This window comes from Melozone crissalis, unplaced genomic scaffold (genome assembly GCF_028551555.1).
Source record: "Melozone crissalis strain CALT ecotype California unplaced genomic scaffold, PUWL_Pcris_2 ptg000082l_1, whole genome shotgun sequence".
Lineage (NCBI taxonomy): Eukaryota > Metazoa > Chordata > Aves > Passeriformes > Passerellidae > Melozone > Melozone crissalis.
The window spans coordinates 1,065,862-1,085,565 of record NW_026535859.1 but is presented as its reverse complement, the minus strand read 5'-3'; the positions used below and the strand labels follow the sequence as shown (position 1 = coordinate 1,085,565).

The 19,704-nt window shown below is 47.9% G+C and overlaps 1 protein-coding gene across 2 annotated transcripts; it reads right to left on the bottom strand.

The window, feature by feature from the left end:
* Positions 1–3,222: 3,222 nt before the first annotated feature.
* LOC128946690 (UDP-N-acetylglucosamine transferase subunit ALG13 homolog) lies at positions 3,223–5,630 on the bottom strand. 2 transcript variants are annotated; one of them, XM_054290626.1, is made up of 5 exons: positions 5,492–5,630; positions 4,935–5,094; positions 4,622–4,757; positions 3,667–3,679; positions 3,223–3,321 (listed from the first exon to the last, which is right to left on the bottom strand). In XM_054290626.1, the coding sequence occupies exons 1-5, from the start codon at positions 5,570–5,572 to the stop codon at positions 3,223–3,225; spliced, it is 489 nt and encodes a 162-aa protein (XP_054146601.1). In that variant the 5' UTR covers positions 5,573–5,630. The 2 variants fall into 2 exon arrangements, with proteins under 2 accessions (XP_054146601.1, XP_054146600.1); XM_054290625.1 differs by lacking the exon at positions 3,667–3,679 and having other exon boundaries at positions 4,603–4,757.
* Between the last annotated feature and the right edge of the window lie 14,074 nt (positions 5,631–19,704).

Below are 19,704 nucleotides of genomic sequence, written 5' to 3'. Positions count from 1 at the left end.
TCAGGTGTTCCAGGGCTGCAAGAGAGAGGAACAGAGCTAAGGTCAGATACCAGATCTGCGGGGAGCCCAGGAGAGGCCCCTGCCAGGGCCATCGCAGCCGGCTCTTGCCATGGCCAGGAGGGAGCAGGGAGCAAGGGGATCAGCCCGAAGCTGCTGGCCACCAATGGCCCACGTGGCCCTGAAATCTCCGTGTGCTCTGCCCACGGGAGCAGAGCCAGGGCAGGGCTTGCAGCTCCTCCCGGCAGCACCCACTGTCAGCCTGCTGCCATCACTCACTCACCAGTGCAGATCAGCTGGAGCTCTTGCTGCTGCCCCCTCAGGTGCCGCCCGGCCATGCCTGTGAACACAGAGCCTGTCACGGCCCCAGCGGCACAGCTCCCTGCCAGCGGCGCTGCCGGCGCTATGGCCACACGGGCTGCTGGCCCGGCAGGGCTCAGCCCGGCCCCTTGCCGCATGCTGCCGCCCCAGGGCACGGCTGCCAGAGGGCGGCAGCAGCAATGCCCGGGTCAGGCGGGGCTCCACGGCACCGGGCCCGGCTGGCGCTTCCGGGGCAGCAGGCGGGGCTGGGGCCGAGCTGCGGCGGGCCGGGGAGGGAGCCCGGGCTCGTGGCTCATCCATGAACCTGATGGCCGCCTCTGGCAGGGGCTCCTGTGGGCTTTGCAGGTAGCACAGGGCTCGGCGCAGGTGCTCGGCCGCTCTGCTCCTGTCCTCTGCCAGCTGCAGAGAGCGGCAGGAAGGAAGGGTTGGTGCGTGCTCAGCCCCTGGGCTGGGCGCTCCCTGCGCCCAGCCCCAGCCTCCCCTGCCCGCACAGGCCTGAGGCTCGGCCAGCAGCCGCTGACAAGGGCTCCCAAGGGCCAGCTGCTGCCCGGGGAGCCGCGGTGCCGGCCCGCAGCCCCGCCAGGCCGGGGCTCCATGGGCACCCGGCTCGGGCCCATGGGAGCCTGGAGAAGAGCCCGTGCAGCCTCTGGGTGCAGTAGTGGGCACGGGCACAGCTGCCTGGCCCGCACACTGAGCACTGCCGTCAGGGCCCTTCTCCAGGCTGAGGATTCTTGGCTGCTCTTACCAGGCTCTCGCCGAACCTCCATGTCTGATCCACCTGTAGCATTTGTTCAAGATTCCTTCTCTTCAGGAATCTGGCTGCAGAATGCAGTACTACACAGGAGGCCTGGAGAGCAGCAGAGAGGCACAGATGGCCCCACAGGCCAGGGCACAGGAGCATCCCAGTGCCACAGCCTGGAGGAGGCTGCAGCCCGCAAGGTGCCAGGGCAGGAGGCAGCCCAGCCCCTTCCCAGGGGGACAGCAGCTGGCCACAAGTCCTCACCTCAGCAACAATCTGATTTTCATCATGGCAGTGGAAGTAGAGTGGGACCAGGCTCTGGTGCACGTGGGACTTCAGGGCCTTTCTTCCATCTTTGTTTAATGAGTGCAGAATGAAATAAACAGGGCAGGAGACTTTTTCTCCTTTTAATGCCTTTATTAAAAGTGATCAGCTCAGGATTGGACAGCTCAGACAGGTCTGCAGCTTCCCATTGTCTCCCAGGGCACCGAGGAGGAGGAGGAGGATATTCACAGCTTTGTCCACTAGGGGCAGAGCTGGGGGTCCAGTCCTCCTGGGAGCCTTTAGGGCGTGGTGACCCCTTCCAATGTTGTTAACGTTCAAAAACACATAATCACGGGGGATTACATGAGGTGCTTTTTATTAAGAGCTCTGGGTGTTAGGGGTATATTCAACCCAAATCTGACTCTGACCATACATCCGAAATGATCATGTTTTTATACTCTATCGCTATACAACTTACATGTTAATTATTAAACTTATATTGTTCTATTGTATACATAAATTTAGCCCCTCTCTGAATTTCCAGCATAGTTTCTCATTATTCTTCTTATGGTTATATAATAATTACATTTAATTACTAAACAATCATCACATCTAACAATTATATAATTTATCATACTGCTTTATGCAGGTGCAGTTGATCTGGGAAAGCACAAAGCCTAACATTTTAGATTCTATCTTTAACTTTTTCCAGGGCTTCACTATCAGTGTTGCTGTTCACCGCCTCGCTCTGTCTGCTCCCGGCGTCGGGACGACTACCGTGCTCAAGGTGAGAGGAACTACGAAGGTGTTCTGCATCTCTGCAGGCTCAGCACTCCGTTCCTGACGTCCAGGCATCACTCCAATCTCTCAACTCTTAGGTAACTTGTTGTTTTGGGGTCTTTTTTAGCAAGCTAGAAGCAGTAGCTTCTCATGGCATGCTGGTCCTGGAGTTATTTTGCATAACCCTCCCCCCCAAAGTCTCTTCTCCTCACTGTTTGGGAGGTCCCCACCCTTCACTGTCTCAGAGAAGGGCCATTAACTCGGCCCCAGCTAGGGCTTTTACTGATACAAAAACAAGTATTAACGACAACGACCCATAATTACCATAACACAAGCAGCAGCCCACCAGCAACCATGGTAAGCTTTTTCTCACAAAAAAAATTGGCAGAATTTTTGTTCATAACACTTGAGGTGATGTTAGTCTTCCTTTCTCAAGCTGTTTTTCTCTGCTTCAATAAGGTGTGAGATAAGCATATTTCTTTTTTATATATTCCAAAGCTATAGTTTCAAGGATACAAGTAATATTCTAAAATTATCCTTCAAAAGGTTATTATTGCAGAGCTCTTTATGGATTAAATGCAAGCAAAAAGCAACATCTTTAACACCTTAATTCCAATGCTCTTAACCAGGGTTAATTGCAAACAAAAGATAGGTTCAAAGGCCTTTTTCCATGCTTTATTTTCCTCAGTTATTAATAGAATTCACAGCTCTCCCATTGTCAGGGTCCACACATTTCTCATTCACAAATACACATGTTGCCTGTTTGTACCTGACATGAAACACAGCATTGTATTTCACATTTCCACCTGTATTTAGCAAAAAAGGTCAAGAGACCAGAAGGCATATGCCATGCCTGTAAAGAAGTAGTTTAACTTGTCCTCATCGGGGGAATTCCCATCCCAGTGCAGCTTTTGTGATAGAAATATGTCTGTCCATGCCGCAGGACAGTTCATACTCCCTCTTTATTGGCATTGTACTCTTTTAAGCATAAAGCTGAATGAGTTTGACACTAATATCAGTTAATATTAAATGATATTTTCTTTGAGTGTTTGGCCCAGCTGCAGATCTTAAGTGGAGGAGATGACACGTTTTATTACAACTTTTTTATTTCTCTGTTTTGTTTATTGTAACCCAAGAACTTTGTTCAAGAATGAAGCAAACTTTTCTGGCTGTCCAGGAGGAAAAGGTTTCAAAGCTGACAAGTCCATCGACTGCATTGTCTCCACAAGAGTGTGGTAAAAACAGACCAAAAGCAAAAATTAAAGAAATAGCCATCCCATGGGAAATTTTTAAATACAATTTTCTTTCTATGCATCCATACATAATTCTTTAGCATGGAAATATTAAATAAGGATATGTATGGAAAGGAAGAGAATGCCCAGAGCAGCAGGCCCCAGCCAGCACTGGCTGGTAGGGAGCCTTGCTGAGAACACAGTTCCATCAGCTTTATGAGACAAACTCAACTTTGACACTTTTTAATCTTCTGTGGTCGCAATGCTGGGAGACTGAGCAAGATCTGAGGCTCTGCTCCATAAACCATAAGAGGAAATCCATCCTATTTGAACACATGGAAGAGTTCTCCCCTGATCACAGAAAGGGTCAGAAAGAACAGCTACATCAATCTGTCACTTGCTAGTATCAGGCTGCAAATAAGGCTCGAATGCTTGGCACTGCCCAACACAAAGAAATAAATATTCCAAAGCTGACAGAAGCACCAAGAGAATAAGTTTAAGAAACTTGCTCAATTTAAATGAATGCCAGGCCTGGTCTGTTCAGAAAGCTCGTCTGAAACACATGAAACTCTGCTTGCAAGGCAAAGGAACAAGATGCAGACTAAGTAAAGGGCGTTACATTTTTTCTGCCTTCAGTTTAAAAGTCATCTTTTATTTTTAGAGTGGAGTCAATCATGAGTAAAGAGAAAACAGTAATATACAGTCAAAACCAGGAGAAGAAATAAACCCAACAGGAGTCAGGATGAACTCTAAAAAAAGGAGCTAGGAGTTTTGGTGATGGTGGGATTTTTTCATGCATTGTTTGCTTGTGGGGTAGGGGTTTTTTGGTGTGTTTTTGTTAGTTTAGTTTAAATTTTTCTCCTGAAGTGACAGGCAGTAGATCTGTGAAACTACTTGTCAGATGGTATGGTGGATTCAGGAAGTTTAGTTAAAAGGGCAGCCTGAATGAGTACTTGAAAGACAGGGATATTTAAAGTTACTAACCAGATAATATCTATATCTGCTTTAATAATCCCCTGAATCGAAGTGTTTTTGTTATTTTAATCTAAATACATGTTACCTCAAATGAAAAAAAAAATTATAAGTGGTAATAAAATAATTATCGTGGTAAAAAGGCTTGGTAAGTGTGGTAAATTGCTACATGGTGTTAGTCTATTCACTCTGGAAAATGTAATATCCAGATGGAGATGACAGAGAAGGATGTAAATGACCTTGTTGCATTCTCAGCTGTGCAGTCACAGGGACTGAATGCTCTTGCCCAGCAGGAACAGCCCCAGCAGCTCCATACCTGCAGTTACAGTAGAGGACACAGCCATCTCTGTGCAGCTGTTTGGCCAGCTCGAGCTGATGGTTCATCAACTTGTCATTTATTACTACTATTAGTGGTTTTCCATTCTCTAGAGTCTCCAGGCAGCTACCAGCACCTACAAGAGGAACAGAAAACATGGTGAGAGATCAAATATCCCCCTACTCGCTGTTGAAAGAGGGGAGCCTCTTGAACAACCCAGCTGTGGAGCTCAGCACTCCCAGCCAGCTCACCCCGGGCTAGAGAGACCTCATCCCACAGAGCTCCCGCAGCCCCAGAAGCAGCCGGGCTGTACCTGTGTGGCTGATGACCAGGTCTGCGCTCTGCAGCTCCTCAGCCAGCGAGTCCTTGAACCGGAACGCTTCCACCGCCGCGGCCGGGCTGCTGCTGGGCTGCGGCAGCGAGCCCCGGCCCGCCTGCAACACCAGCTTCTGGTACCCGCGGCTCTGCAGCGCCTGCGGGCACGGCACCGGGGGATGGAGGCGATAAGGGGGGCGGAGAAGATGGTGGGGAGGGGGGACGGAGAGAGAGATGGAGAAGAAGGGGGGGATGACGGAGGTGGAACGAAGGGGATGAGGCGGGGATAGAGAGGCTGTGTGAGGGCTGTGCCCAGCTCGCGACGGCCCCGGCCCCAGTATCACCCCCCCCCTCCCCGTCCCACAGGCCGTCCCTCCCCTTCCCCATGCAACACTTCATGCTTCTCCGCCGGGTACCCCCGAACCGCCACGGCGCCCTCAGGCGCCCCGGCACTGCTGCCGGGATGCGGCAGGGAGGGCGGGGCAGCCCGCGGTGCACAGGCGCCAGCCCCGGGAGGGCAGGCCAGGGCCGGTGTCGGTGTCTCGGCCGACTGACCTGCAGCGCGGGCGGGGAGCGGGCTGCGGCGTTTAGCTCATCGAAGCTGGTGGTGCTCACGGTGACGAACACGGACTTCATGGCCGCCGGGACGGGACGGCTGTGAGGCCGCCAGGGGGCGCCGCGCGCCCGCGCAGAGCTCCCGAAATGGCGGCCGGGCTGAGGGGAGGGACGAGGCAGGCGGGAAAGCCTCCTTCCCTCCCTGTCCCTCCTTGTTCCTGCCTGTCCCTTCTTGTCCTTCCTTGTCCCTCGTTGTCCCTCCCTGCCTCTCCCTGTCCCCTACCGTGGCTTCTCTTCATGGGTTTTTCCCGTCCGCCCGTTTCGGCGGGGCTGGTGCCACTGCGCCGTGAGGTTCTCCCTCACAGTACCGCACCAGCAGCGATGGTGGCCGCTCTAATGAGCCCACTGTCCAGCAGCGTTTAGAGGGGTAGCCAAGGCTGTTCCAGGGTTTTAGATTTTCAAGGAGAAGAGGTAAAAAATAAATTTGGAAAAGGGATTCGGAAAGTTTTGGCCTGCACGTGTTATTTCAGCCTTGGGGACACACATAACTCGCGGACGCCCTGTGTGGGTGTGTTCAGAAGTGCCATTGCCAGAGCAGGGCCACAGCCACCCTCCCTTTACAGACTGACACTGGCCCAAGCCTCCCACAACATTTACTGGGGGAGTAACACTTTAACTTCTACCCCAAAATCATGAATATTAAATGTGCTAGCACAGTTATGAATATTAGATGTGTTAAATGTGTTCACTGAAGAGTAAGAATAACCCCTGAACAGTTGCACAAACAGAGCTGGCAGTTTTGTTCCTTATTAGTAAGTGTAACACAATGCATAATTTGCTACAAAGATAAACCAAACTTAGACATCTAAATCTATTTATTCCCTGAATAAAGTCAACAGATGAGGTCACAACTGTAGACACAGTTGTGTATACATGTTGTTGGAAGAAGGATGCAGCTTCTTGTGGAAACCTCTGACTACCATGTTAATGCCTCGTTCACAATGCTCATTAGCCTCCTGTTGTTTTCATTTAGCATCATGAGCCACGCTGAAATGTATTTATTTTTTGATTAAAGCAAATAGTGCTGACAGCAGACACTCTCTGGGGGAAAAATGCTGTAGAGCAAAACATTGCTGGTGTCCTGAGTGCACAGGGACTTAGTGGCTCTGCCCAGCCTCATCCAGCTCTTGCTGTTGTCCCTCAGGAAAAGGAATCTGGGAGCTGAGGGTGGCCACAACACCAGCCAGGTAAAGAGCTCACCAACAGGACATGGTCCAGTGACCATCCGGCAAAGACATGGACACAACGTCAGCCCAGGAAACCCAAACAGCAGTTCAGGAACAGAATTAGCAGCAAAGACACCCACAAGTCACCTCTGTCATCCCAGCAGGAGAAGGACATGGTCAGGTAGGTTCAGAGGAGGGCCACAAAGAGGCTCAGGGGCTGGAACATCTCTGCTGGGCAGACAGGCTGGGAGAGATCAGTGTTCAGCCTGGAGAAGAGGAGGCTCCAGGGACACCTTAGAATTCCTTCCAGTGCTTAAAGGAGCTCCAAGAGAGAGCTGGAGAGGGACTTTGGACAAGAGACTGCAGTGACAGGACACAGGGAAATGGCTTTAAACTGAAAAAGGGCAGATTTAGACTGGATATTGAGAATTAATTCTTTCCTGTGAGAGTGGTGAGGCCCTGGCAAAGGGTGCCCAGAGAAGCTGTGGCTGCCTCTGGATCCCTGGAAGCATCCAAGGCCAGGCTGGATGGGGCTTGGAGCAGGAAGGTGTCCCTGACCTTGGCAGAGAGTTAAAACTGGATGAACTTAAGGTCCCTGCAAAACCAAACCATTCTATGGTTCTATTTAAACCCCAAGGCTAAATAAAGTCCCTGTCCAAGAGTGTGAGTGAAAGCCCCAGCTGAGACTGGTCACACAATTAGTGCAGTCAGAGCCCTGACAGCTGTGGGAGAAGAAGGTGGATTTGGGATGAAAAGGAAAATACTAAATTTTTCAGGTGTTGGAGATGAGGTTCAGCACCTGGTAAAGGACAGGATATTTAAATGTTAGGAGTTTTGGGGTTTTTTTCCCTGTGTGTCACTGGAAGTCAGTGTCCTCTGCAGTGGGCACTTCCAGCTTCATGCTGTATAGGGGCTAGAGGAAAAAATATCCACATGTAAAATTGCAGTGACTTAAATTTGAATTTTCACTGGAGGATACATTCCACTTGCACATTGAATCAGGCTTGTTAGGGTGATTTTAAATGGAAGAGAAAAGGGAAAACCATCCATTAAAGGATTCAATTTCATGCTAATTTGTACCTGCTGTTTTTATTAGAAGTTGTGTAGGGCATAAGTAGAATTTTGCCCATGAGTGCTTAGGCTGAGGTCTGTGAGAACTACACATCACTCTCAAAATGAGGTGCTTGGAGCTGAGCCTGTGCAGTTTTGAGGCAGGTAAGAGGTCAGGTAATCCAGGTGTGGTGCTGTGCCTTGTTTCATTGCTGCCTCTGCCCCATGTTCCTGCACATAAACCACACTGTGCTCACAGACCTGACCTGCCAGTGATTGCTCAGGGGATTTTTACATTCAGTTTGTAACACCAAAGACACCCTTGATGCCCCAAAATTCCCTTTGCAAGACAAAGCTCAACTCCTTCCAGTCACCCAGCCCCCTGCCCAGCTAGGGGCAAGACCAGGCCCTCAGCAGGCACTTGGTGGGGGCAGTGGGTGCCTCAGCCTGGCCGCGGTCAGACACTGAGGAGGAGGAGGAGAGACCCTTTGTCATCATGGAAGAAGAGAAGAAACGTGACAGAGATGACAAGTGGGGAGATGTTGGGGCCCGAGGGCTTGGCCTGAGGGAAGAGGGGACAAGCTGTGAATTCTTCCAGTCGGTGCCCGCAATGGCAGACAAGGAAGCGTCCCCACGCAGAGCAATGAGTGCCCACGAGTTGCAGCAGTGCAAGGCAGCTGTGAGGGTGCTGTGGGGAGAGGGGGCACAGCAACAGCCCTACCAGTGGCAACAAAGGGCAACAGCCCAGGAGCTGCCCCCAATGGAAAAGGAGGTGACTGAGGCAAAGCTGAGCCAGCAAGGGCAAGGAAGTGCGAACAGCCAGGAGAAGCAGGCACGTTCTCCTGCCCCCAGGGAGGAGGTGCCATCAGCAGGGACACAGAGCCCAGTCCCTGCTCCAGACAGCCCCTGCTGCCCCGCCAGCCCCTCACCCAGCCCACTGGGAGCCCAAACCCCCAGGGAGCAGCGAGAAGAGGCAGAGCAGGGCACAGTGCTGACAGAGAAGGAGAGTGAGGAGGGCACCTCAGCTGGCAGTGATGAAGACTGGGAATCCTACAGCCAGACTGAGCTTTGCCAAGAGTGCCAAGGTGAGGCACAGCCAGAGCTGTCCCAAGGAGAGTTCAGCAGCTCCCAAGACCTCTCCAGCTGCAGCAAAACAAAACTCAGAGAACTCCGAGATGATTCCACGGAGAAAGACAGCAGCAGCACAGACCTGCCACAGAACTGCTGTGCAGGTAACAGCATCTTCAGCTTCGGGCCCACTCCCTTGCTGTGGGAGGAGGAGGAGGACGACGGCTGGCATGAAATCAGTGTCCTGGAGCTGTCTGAAGGAGAAGGCAGGGCCCAAAGGCTGGCAGATCTTGTGGCAGATGGGCTGCCACTGCCCGTCCCTCAGGAGGGCTGGGTTGAGGGGCAGGCATCAGAGTCCCTGTGTCCCTCGCTTCCCTCCCTGTGCAGCGAAGGCTCTGTGGGCCAGCAGGGGCCTGAGGCGGGGCCCCAGAGCCCGGGGCCTGCCCCACAGAGCCCTGGCGGCGCCTCAGCTGGCCAGCTGGGAGCGCAGGCCTGCAGGCAGCAGCGCTGCCCCGAGCAAACGGCCCGGCCGCCTCAGGCGGGTGCTGCGGGCACTGCGGGCGCTGCTCTGCTGGCCCTGCCTGGCGCGGCAGCTGCAGGAGCAGCGCCCGTGGCCCTGCCTAGCCCGGGCCAGCCGATGATGGCTGCTCCCTGCGCGGGGCCCCAGGGAGCCACACGGGCAGCCTCGGCCTAGACATGACCCCGTGGCCTCAGCTGCCCCAGCCAGCCTGGAGCATCTCCCCAGCACCCACAGTCACTGCTGGGGCCAGTCCTAAACAGCACACGTGGGACACAGTTGGTGCCAGAACGCTCAGCAGGGAATCCCAGAGTCATCGAGGTGGGAAGAGACCCTCACGCTCATCCGGTGCCACTGGCACCCTGGCAGCACCATCATCACTGCAAAACCACGTCCTCAAGGGCCACATCCGCACAACTCTTCAACGCCTCAGAGACAGCGACTCCACTGCCTCCCTGGGCAACTGCTTCCAATGCCTCACCCTTCTGTCAGAGAAAAATTTCTTTTTATATTGAATCCGAACCTCCTCTGGTGCCATCAAAGGCCATTTCCTCTCATCTTGAAAGGATTCCGTGCTGGTCCTTTGGGATTATATCCCTGAAGAATGGGCACAGGTGGGAGCTGTTGCTCCATGGATGTGACTGCAGGACTTGGACTCATACCATTCCTCCAAAACAAATTAAAGTCGAGTTTAAGAAATAGTAGTAGTAAAAAAACCCAAACAAACAAACAAAAAAACTAACAGAAAAAAAAAAATTAATTATTTTAAAAAATTTAAAGGAAAAAGAATAGGAATAAGAAGATGAAGCAGAAGAAATAGTAGTATTAAATTAGAAAGAATAATAGGAATGAGAATAGGAATAATAAGATGAAAAGAAGAAATTGTAGTAGCAAATTTAGTAAGAATAATAGGAATGAGAATAGGAATAAGAAGATGAAGAGGAAGATGAAAAACTAATCATTAATAGAAGAATATTAAAAAAATAAGAATGACATAGAAAGTAAGCATACCAAGTGAATCAGATTAATTTGAAGGAGAAGAAGAAGAATATTTAAATAAGAAGAAAGAATAGTAGTAGCAATTATGAAGAAGTAGGGGAAAAAGAAGAAGAGAAAGAAGAAGAGAAAGAAGAAATAATAATAAGACAAAGAATATTAAATCAAAATGCACATCTACACATCTTCTAGAATCCCAGAATGCAGGAAAGGACCTTAGAAAGTATCTACTTTGTGGAGGATTTTATTAAGAGTTGGTTAATTGAGAAAGGCCATACTGACTTAATGCCGCTGGTTAAGCTTGAAAGGGAGGTCAGCAGTCTCTGATTCAGTGACTGCTGACAGGCAAGAATGCCGGATGGCCTTGCTGCAACATGAGGAAAGGGAGGTGAGATTAGTCCTGAATATCTGCAGAATGTAACAGAAGAATAAGCACAAGAATGTAGAAGTAGGTGTAGTTGCTGATATGTAACTAACCAATCCTGAGCTCAACTTTTGCAATATGTATGAAGCTTATTAAGAACCATATTTAACCCGCCGTATTCGATCAATAAATTGGACTTGGATGAACCAATTGGTGTCTGGGTCTCCTTCCTCCGACAAATGGTGGAGAATGCGGGCAAAGGCAGCATTCTGAACGTTCGCTCTCTTGGATTATAAATTCGCCACGGTCGGGGAAGTTGGGTGAGAGTCCTTGCAGCCGGGACGGTGCCGGATTTTAAAAGCACCCTTGAGGATTACAAAAGGTATCTCAAGTCTCTACGTGTCGCAGGAAGCCTGGAAGGGCTGCAACAGCGCGCGCTGATATATAGGTATGGATAGGCAAGCGACATACGATTCCTTCTCCTCATATTTAGAAAGGCGAGGAGTAAAAGGGATAGATTTAAAAAAGGAGTTACCAGGGTTATTAGCTTATGGTCATTCTAAAGGGATTTTTGCTAACCCACATACAGTTCATGAGATAGCAGAGTGGAAAAAGTTTGGGGATATCCTGTGGGATGCAGTGTTAGATGATGATAAGTCAGCAAAGAAATTTGGCAAGTTATGGCGGGTGGTGTATAATACGTTGCTTCAGCAGGTTTCTGAGAGAAAGGCAGCAGAAAGGGCAACAGAAGCTTATAAGAAGAATATAGGGTATGGTCGTGAGGATGATCCCCTGGCACCTTCTGTAACTCAGATACTTATGCCTAAGAGTCCCCAGCAGAGTGGTGTGCAGGATTCTCCTATAAATAGTGTGGAACCGTCTGCACCTTTACTGTTGGGGGAGGAGGGCAGGCTGGATGGTGGAGGTAAGAGCTCGCCTCCGCCGCCAGCTTCAGGCGGGTCGGATGGTGGGGGTGGGAGCAAGCCAGCTTCGCCTCCGCCGCCACCTTTGCCTCCGCCGCTTCCCCCGAGCAGGCCGGCTCCCGGGGGGCCACTTCCCCCGCGTGAGTCATCTCCGGTTTCACTGTCAGCTCCAGCAGCGAGGGGGCCGCTTCCCCCGCGCGAGCCGGCCTCAGCGGGGGGGCCGCCTTCCCCGCGCGAGCCGGCTCCTGCTCCACCGCCTTCCCCGTGCGAGAGCTCGGTCTCGGTACCGAAGTGCCAGCAGCATAGCACCCTTAAAGGGCCAGATCCTATCCCGGGGGCACACCGTGGTCTATGGGGGGAGATGGCTAAACAGAGAAGGGAAGCTTGGGCTGCTGTGGCAAAAGAAGTAATGCAAATGGGGGATGGCGAGGCGGTGGAAGTAGCTTCTAATCTCGCATATCCGGTTACATACACACCACAGTATGATGCACAGGGGAACCTTACACATAATATAGCGGAATATACTCCCTTAGATTGGAAGATGTTAGCTCAATTACGTTCTATGGTTAGTTTGGAGTAAAAAGTGAACCTGTTAAGCAAATGCAAGAGTGTTAGCTACTTTAGGGGCAAATTGGACCATTGAGGAAGCATTAGAGCGAATGGCATTAATGCCAACAGCTTCACAGGCATTTATAGTAGATGCAATAAAGGAGCTAGGGTTAGGATTACAAAAGCAAGCAGAGTCTACTCAAAGTCAGGTGTTAGCTGCTCTTGCTCCTCTCCGAAATGGCTCACTGGCGGTCACGCAGAGCTCGAGACCATTCCTCAAGTGCTACAGATGCGGCAGTGAGGGACACACGCGACGAACATGTCGAGCAACCGGGATATGGTGTCACAACTGCCGATCCAGTTCCCATAACTCTACAGCTTGTAGGCGCCGGTCGGGAAACTATCCCAGGAGCACGCAGCAGGCGAGCCGCGCCCAGACACAAGTAGCCGCCGTGACATCGGAGACACCAGCTGCCGACGCAACATCGCTGCCACCCCCTGTCTGCAACCAGCCACAGAAGGCAGCCTCGGCTTGGACTTATCAGCAGCAGTAGACGTCACATTAATGACAAATCGGCCTGAGAGGATACCAACTGGAGTAAAGGGTCCTCTCATTTTGAATGAACAAAAATGTGGAGCATTGTTATTAGGACGTTCTTCAATAACTATGCTGGGATTATTTGTATTGCCTGGTGTTATCGATGCGGATTATACAGGGGAAATACAAATTATGGTTTACACCCTTTATCCTCCTATTAAAATAACAAAAGGACAACGCATTGCACAATTAATACCACTATCACAAATGACATCTGGTATACCATCATTTACTGGACAAACGCGGGATGAAAAGGGTTTTGGCTCTACTGGTGTTACACTTTTAACTGTGGATTTACAAAATAGACCAAAACAAAAAGTGGAAATTACCCATGGACATCAAAGCATAACCCTTTATGGATTATTGGATACAGGAGCAGATACCAGCATTATCTCTCCAGAAGCATGGCCACAACATTGGCCTCTGTTCCCATCATCAAATATGCTCACCGGAGTAGGAGGATTTACATTAGCAAGTAGATCACCACTTTTGTTAGTGTGTATTGATGATCAACAAGTATCTGCTGTGTTTTCAGTTGTTCAATTACCACCTACAGTTTCTTGTTTAATTGGAAGGGATATTTTAACACAATTGGGAGTGGTGTTAACTAATCATCACCCTTTGGGGTAATTGCCATTGCTTGGACTTTCCCCATTCCACTCACCTGGAAAACGGATACACCGGTGATGGTTAAGCAATGGCCATTAAAAGGGGAGAGTCTTATGCATGCCCATGAATTGGTAAAGGAACAATATTCACAGGGACACTTACGACTTTCTACGAGCCCTTGGAATACACCTATTTTTGTTATCAAGAAGAAATCAGGGAAATATCGTTTGATACATGATTTACGGGCTGTAAATGAACAGATGGAACCAATGGGGGCCTTACAGCCTGGTCTTCCAAATCCAGCTATGATCCCAGAACACTGGCCACTTTTAATTATTGATCTAAAGGATTGTTTTTTCACTATTGGGCTGCATCCTGATGATATGAAGAGATTTGCTTTTACTTTACCGGCAATAAATCGTGGAGAGCCAGATAAAAGATTTGAATGGACGACTCTTCCGCAAGGCATGCGTAATTCCCCGATGTTGTGTCAGCTTTATGTTGATGCTGCATTACAGCCACTACGTCGTAAGTGGCCAGCAACTATAATATATCATTACATGGACGACATTTTGTTTGCCCAGCAACAACCATTCTCCTCTCTGCAGATTGACAGTATTAGAGATACTCTTTCAGCATATTCGCTTGTTATTGCTGCTGAGAAAATTCAGACCACCACACCATGGAAATATCTGGGATGGACTTTAACGGATCAAAAACTAATACCTCAAAAATTGGAATTACAATTGGACATTAAAACTTTGCATGATGCACAGAAGTTGCTGGGAGATTTACAGTGGTTAAAACTTATTGTGGGAATACCAAATCATTTATTAGAAACCCTGCGGCCTTTGTTAAAGGGTATTGATCCTACTACTCCTGTACACCTGACAAAGGAGCACTATCTTGCCTTGCAACAAATTAGTAATTGTGTACAACAGGGATATGTGTCTCGTCGACAACTCGACTGCCCTATTGACCTTACTATTTGGAATAGTCCTTGCCATTTGCTTGGTGCTCTCTCTCAACAACAGGAGAAAACGGGGGAGATACGAGTTCTGGAATGGTTGTCACCATCACTACAACATAAGAGAACAATATTCTCAAAAATTGAACAATTGGCTGTGTTAGTCAAAAAAGGGCGTCTCAGAATTATTGAAGTGGATGGTCGAGAACCTGCTACCATTAGATTGCCTATGGAGAAAGAGACTTTAGACTGGTACTTGATTAATTCAAAGAACTTGCAGGAAGCATTATTAGCATCACCTGCTAAAGTAGAAACCAGCAAATTAGTGCCTAAAGTTTTGCAATGGATGACAGAATGGAACTGGATTACTCGGCCATTGAGGGAAGAACGCCCTATAGAAGGAGCTATTACAGCTTTTACAGATGCGGGAAAGAAATCAAGGCGTGCTGCTGTCACCTGGCAAGAAAAAGGACAATGGAAGCATCAACTTCTTACAGCAGATCCTGCAGATAGTTTACAAACTTTGGAATTGTTGGCAGCAGTATGGGCAGTGTCTAATTTACAGGAGCCTTTAAATGTGGTCACAGACTCTATGTATGTTGCCGGAGTAGCCAGACGAATAGAAGAAGCAGCAATTAAGGAAGTGAATAATAAACGATTGTATGAACTATTGATACAATTAAGGAAAGCTTTACGAGAAAGAAGTGCAGCGTATTCTGTGATTCATATTGGGAGCCATAAATGGTCTGAAGGTTTAGGAGAAGGGAATGAACGTGCAGACAAATTGGTTACTTTACCCATTGATAACTCTTGTCCTATTGACAAGCATACATTGGCCAGAGAAGCACATAGCAGATATCATCAAAATGCAAGAGGGCTTGCAAAACATTTTGAACTGAGTTTATCAGAAGCTAAAGCCATTGTTAGAGCATGTCCAATATGTAGTTATCATAATGAAGGAATAGGTTTAGGCGTGGGAGTTAATCCTCGAGGTTTGGAAATAAATGAAAAATGGCAAATGGATGTTACACAGGTACCTAGATTTGGTAAAGTTAAGTACGTGCATGTCACTGTAGATACATATAGTCACTACATATGGGCTACGGCTCAGGCAGGACAAAAAGCTACACATGTTATTAGACACCTGTTAAGTTGCTTTGCTGTTATGGGAGTTCCAAGAAGCATCAAAACAGATAATGGTCGAGCTTATGTGTGTGCTAGGGTCCAGAAATTCTTAAATCGGTGGTCCATTAAGCATGTGACAGGTATTCCACACTCTTCTACTGGACAGGCAATAGTGGAAAGAGCAAACGGTACCCTTAAACGGTATATTGAGAAGCATCAAGATTTAACAGACCCACAATCATGTTTGGCTAAGGTTCTGTATGTGATCAATCATTTATGTATTTTTGGAGAAGATGATACCCCTCCTGCGATTAAACATCATCCAAGGTCAGGTCAGAAAAATACTGAGGAGACAGAGGTCTGGGTTAAGTATAAGAACCCGAGTACAGGATTATGGGAAAAACCTGCGAAAGTATTATATTGGGGTCGGGGGTATCTTTGTGTTTCTTCACCTACAGGACCTTTGTGGGTGCCTGCTAAGTGGACTAAACCTGTTTTTGATGCAGCCTCTAGTGGATCGCCTCACAGAGGAGGACAGGGAGCGACTGAGGGAGAAACTGCCTCTAGTCCTACAACCGCTGCTGCTACAGCTGAAGGGACACTCGAAAGTGTTGGACAGAGCACTGACATGTCACTATCGGACGGCCCAGGAGTTGATTGGTTTTATTGACTCATTATCAACTTTTCGTTTAACAAATCCAGCAAAGGAACATTGCCTTGACTGTTATGATCCACATTGTGCTGCCTGGATAGCTCTACGTTGTGGGGGCTGTGATAATACTTTTTGGATAGAACAATCATTATTACGGGATTTATGGTGTCATACTTGCGAGCACGAGCACACGTGGGGTAAAAACTGGCAAGATGAATTAAGGAGACAAACGGGACTAAATGCGTATGTCGCTTTAAATCTTTATGAGTCTCCTGAACAAAAAATTCTTGCTTATTATCGTTGGGAAGTACAATGTGTTGTAAGTAGAATTAAGGTTCAAAGTAAATCACGTATAATCTCTGTAAGGTGTAGAAAATTAGTACCTTTAACACAACGTTCTATTGTAGGGCCCTTCAGGGGGAATCCTAAAAGAGCATTAGATCATTGCATTGAAAAATTACAAAAATTAAGTTTGAAAGTGACGGGACCAGTGAAATTAGGAGCAGCAAAACTGAAAACTGATAAGAAAAAGAAGGCTAGAAAGGGAACAACCTCTTCTAAATAAGGCTAATTAGTTTTCTATGATTAGGACAATTTTACAGTTGTGAGACCCTCGGGAGGATACAGTTATTGAAGAAGATAACGAGCAGGAACAACGATTACGAAATAAAATACGCCTTGCGCTAAAGAAAGAGCTTGAACTATTAGCCTTATATAGTAAGAAAGGTGAAGAGGCTTTGCAATCACCACCATTAAATTGGTTGCATTGGGTCGAAGAGACAGATTTTTACACTGGTCCCTACTTACATTCACTTCCTTGTTATGTTTGCAAAAGGGATGCTGATAAGTGCTATGCATGGATAGCTTTGCTTTGTGCAGGTTGTAATAAGATTTATTGGTACTCACAAAAGACAATAGCAAATTTATGGTGTGGACCTTGTTTCGGGAAGTGGATTCAAGATTTTGTCTGGGTTAGAGCTCTTGAACAAAATACTGGCCTGCCAGGAAGGGCAGGATTGGAGCTTTTTGAGAGTGCAGAACAAGTGGTTATAGCATATATTAGATGGAAGTTGCAGCAAGCACTTAGAGAGCTTGAAGTTACTAGTGCCTCACGCATTATAGCAGCTCGCTGTAAAGCTGATTTGCCTTTAAACTTGCCATATGCTATACCTGTGAGCAAGGATGCTGATTTGGAGTTAGATCAATGTATTCAAAGACTGACTCAGGTCCATTTTAATCAGCCTAACAAGTCAGGTAAAAGACAGCGGAGGAAGAAAAAACAGGCAAAAAGGAAAGAAAAATGAAGTTTGTTTTTATTATACTGCTTAACGCTGTAACAGTTAAAGCAGTAGGAATAACACATTTCAGTCAGCCAAGAGAAAATCTATGGGTAACACTTGCTAATCAAACTAATCAATCATCACTTTGTCTTAGTCTTGGAGGGGTTACTAATCCATTTCGAACATGCTTGGTAGGACTTCCAGTGTGGTCTCCTGGAGAATTTTGCAGTTTAATAAATAATCGAACCTTATGCATGCGTAACATGTCTAACATCACATTGCCAGCTCAGCAAGGATATACTGCAGGTCAGAGTGATGGCTATCGCCAATGTTTACTTATCCAATCACTTAACACTTCCTTGCGTTCTCCTCCTGAAGAATTAGATCTTTTTGGAAGTGCAAATGCCAGTATGTCTAACACCACAGCTGGCGGATGGTTTAGTTTCAAACCCTTGGATGTCCAGAATTTAAATCAACCTAAAGACACATGGGCCACCTTGGATTCATCCCTGAATTTGAGTGAATTCTCTCCACAGCATTACAGTCAATGTAACGGCACAAACATTACGGCACCAATGAAATTACCTACAGGAATATTTCTAATTTGTGGAGACAGGGCGTGGAATGGTGTACCAGCTAAGCCACAGGGTGGACCCTGTTATTTGGGAAAATTGTCCTTGTTTCACCCTAATGTATCCTTGCTAATGCAGCTCAGTCAAACATCAAACAGGAAAAGGCGTAGTATACATGACTTGGACTGCAGCCAGATTGGAGATCCAAAGTTTTGGGGTACATTCAGACAAGTAGTAGTTTCAACTATCTTACCAGGAGGATCTGCCAATAAGGCTATGAATTTAGCAAAACAATTAGGGTGCTGGACCAGAAATGAGCTGAACCAGACATCCCAAATTCTGGACATGATGACTGCAGATGTGCAAAGTGTTAACCATGCTGTTTTACAAAATAGAGCTGCTGTAGATTTTTTGCTCTTAGCACAAGGGCATGGATGTGAAGAATTTGAGGGAATGTGTTGTATGAATTTGTCTGATCATTCGGTGTCCATTCATACTAAGATAAAAGAACTACAACAGGGACTTCACAATCTCAAAGAAGAAGAAGGTTTAGGAATTGACGAATGGCTTAAAGGCTTAGGGCTTGGACCATGGCTAAGGAACATTGTGACATATGCTATCGGCTTACTGGGTGTAATCTTAATGTTTTTGCTTATTTTGCCTTGTATTTTTACTTGTATTCAAAACATGGTTAGCCGTATGATAGCAAAAACCTGGCAAACTAATCTCCTTGCTCAAGAAGAAAGCGGGGGAAATGTGGAGGATTTTATTAAGAGTTGGTTAATTGAGAAAGGCCATACTGACTTAATGCCGCTGGTTAAGCTTGAAAGGGAGGTCAGCAGTCTCTGATTCAGTGACTGCTGACAGGCAAGAATGCCGGATGGCCTTGCTGCAACATGAGGAAAGGGAGGTGAGATTAGTCCTGAATATCTGCAGAATGTAACAGAAGAATAAGCACAAGAATGTAGAAGTAGGTGTAGTTGCTGATATGTAACTAACCAATCCTGAGCTCAACTTTTGCAATATGTATGAAGCTTATTAAGAACCATATTTAACCCGCCGTATTCGATCAATAAATTGGACTTGGATGAACCAATTGGTGTCTGGGTCTCCTTCCTCCGACACTACTTCCAACGGATCATCTTCTGAGTTCTCTCTCTCCAAGACCTCTTTCGTACTTCTATCTCCCTAGATCCCATTTCTTGTTCAATAAAATCCATGAACAAAAAAATCTGATTTTGTTCTCCTATGGTCTCATTTGTGCCTTCGCTGGGGCAGAGGCACCTCGCCCTCTTGGCACCTTAACCCTGGATGGAACCATGGGCAGGTTCCTTCCAGGCACAGGCATTCCAGGATTCTGTCAGGGACTCCCTGCCCTTCTTCCCTCTGCTCCCAGCTGCAGAATGTGCAGCAAAGCCGCCTTTGCTGTCTGCTTGGGGAGCCCAGCCAGCTGCTGGAGCCTGACCCTGCCCTGCACATCTCCCTTGGCAGGCACGGCAGGAGCAGCACCCTGGCAGCCTCAGCAATTGCCCTGTGACATCTCTGGCACACACTGCCATGGGCTGCAATTCCAGCTGCCAGCAAGGAAAAGATGCTCCTGCCCTTCAAGGCCACATTCTGAAGGGGCCAAGACACAAGTGCAGCAAGATCTTACGAAGACATTTCACAGCCAGCCTCCGTAACTTCATCCAGGGCTGTTTGAGCACCTGGATTGGGA

Bases quoted from the DNA above. Each gene is read 5' to 3' on its own strand.
- LOC128946690 (XM_054290625.1), bottom strand. From the start codon at position 5,572: ATGAAGTCCGTGTTCGTCACCGTGAGCACCACCAGCTTCGATGAGCTA. The intron at 5,095-5,491 runs GTCAGTCGGCCG...CCGTGCCCGCAG, and splicing joins GCTCCCCGCCCGCGCTGCAG to GCGCTGCAGAGCCGCGGGTA. The intron at 3,322-4,602 runs GTTCCTGCTGGG...ACTCTTGTGGAG, and splicing joins GGTATGGAGCTGCTGGGGCT to ACAATGCAGTCGATGGACTT.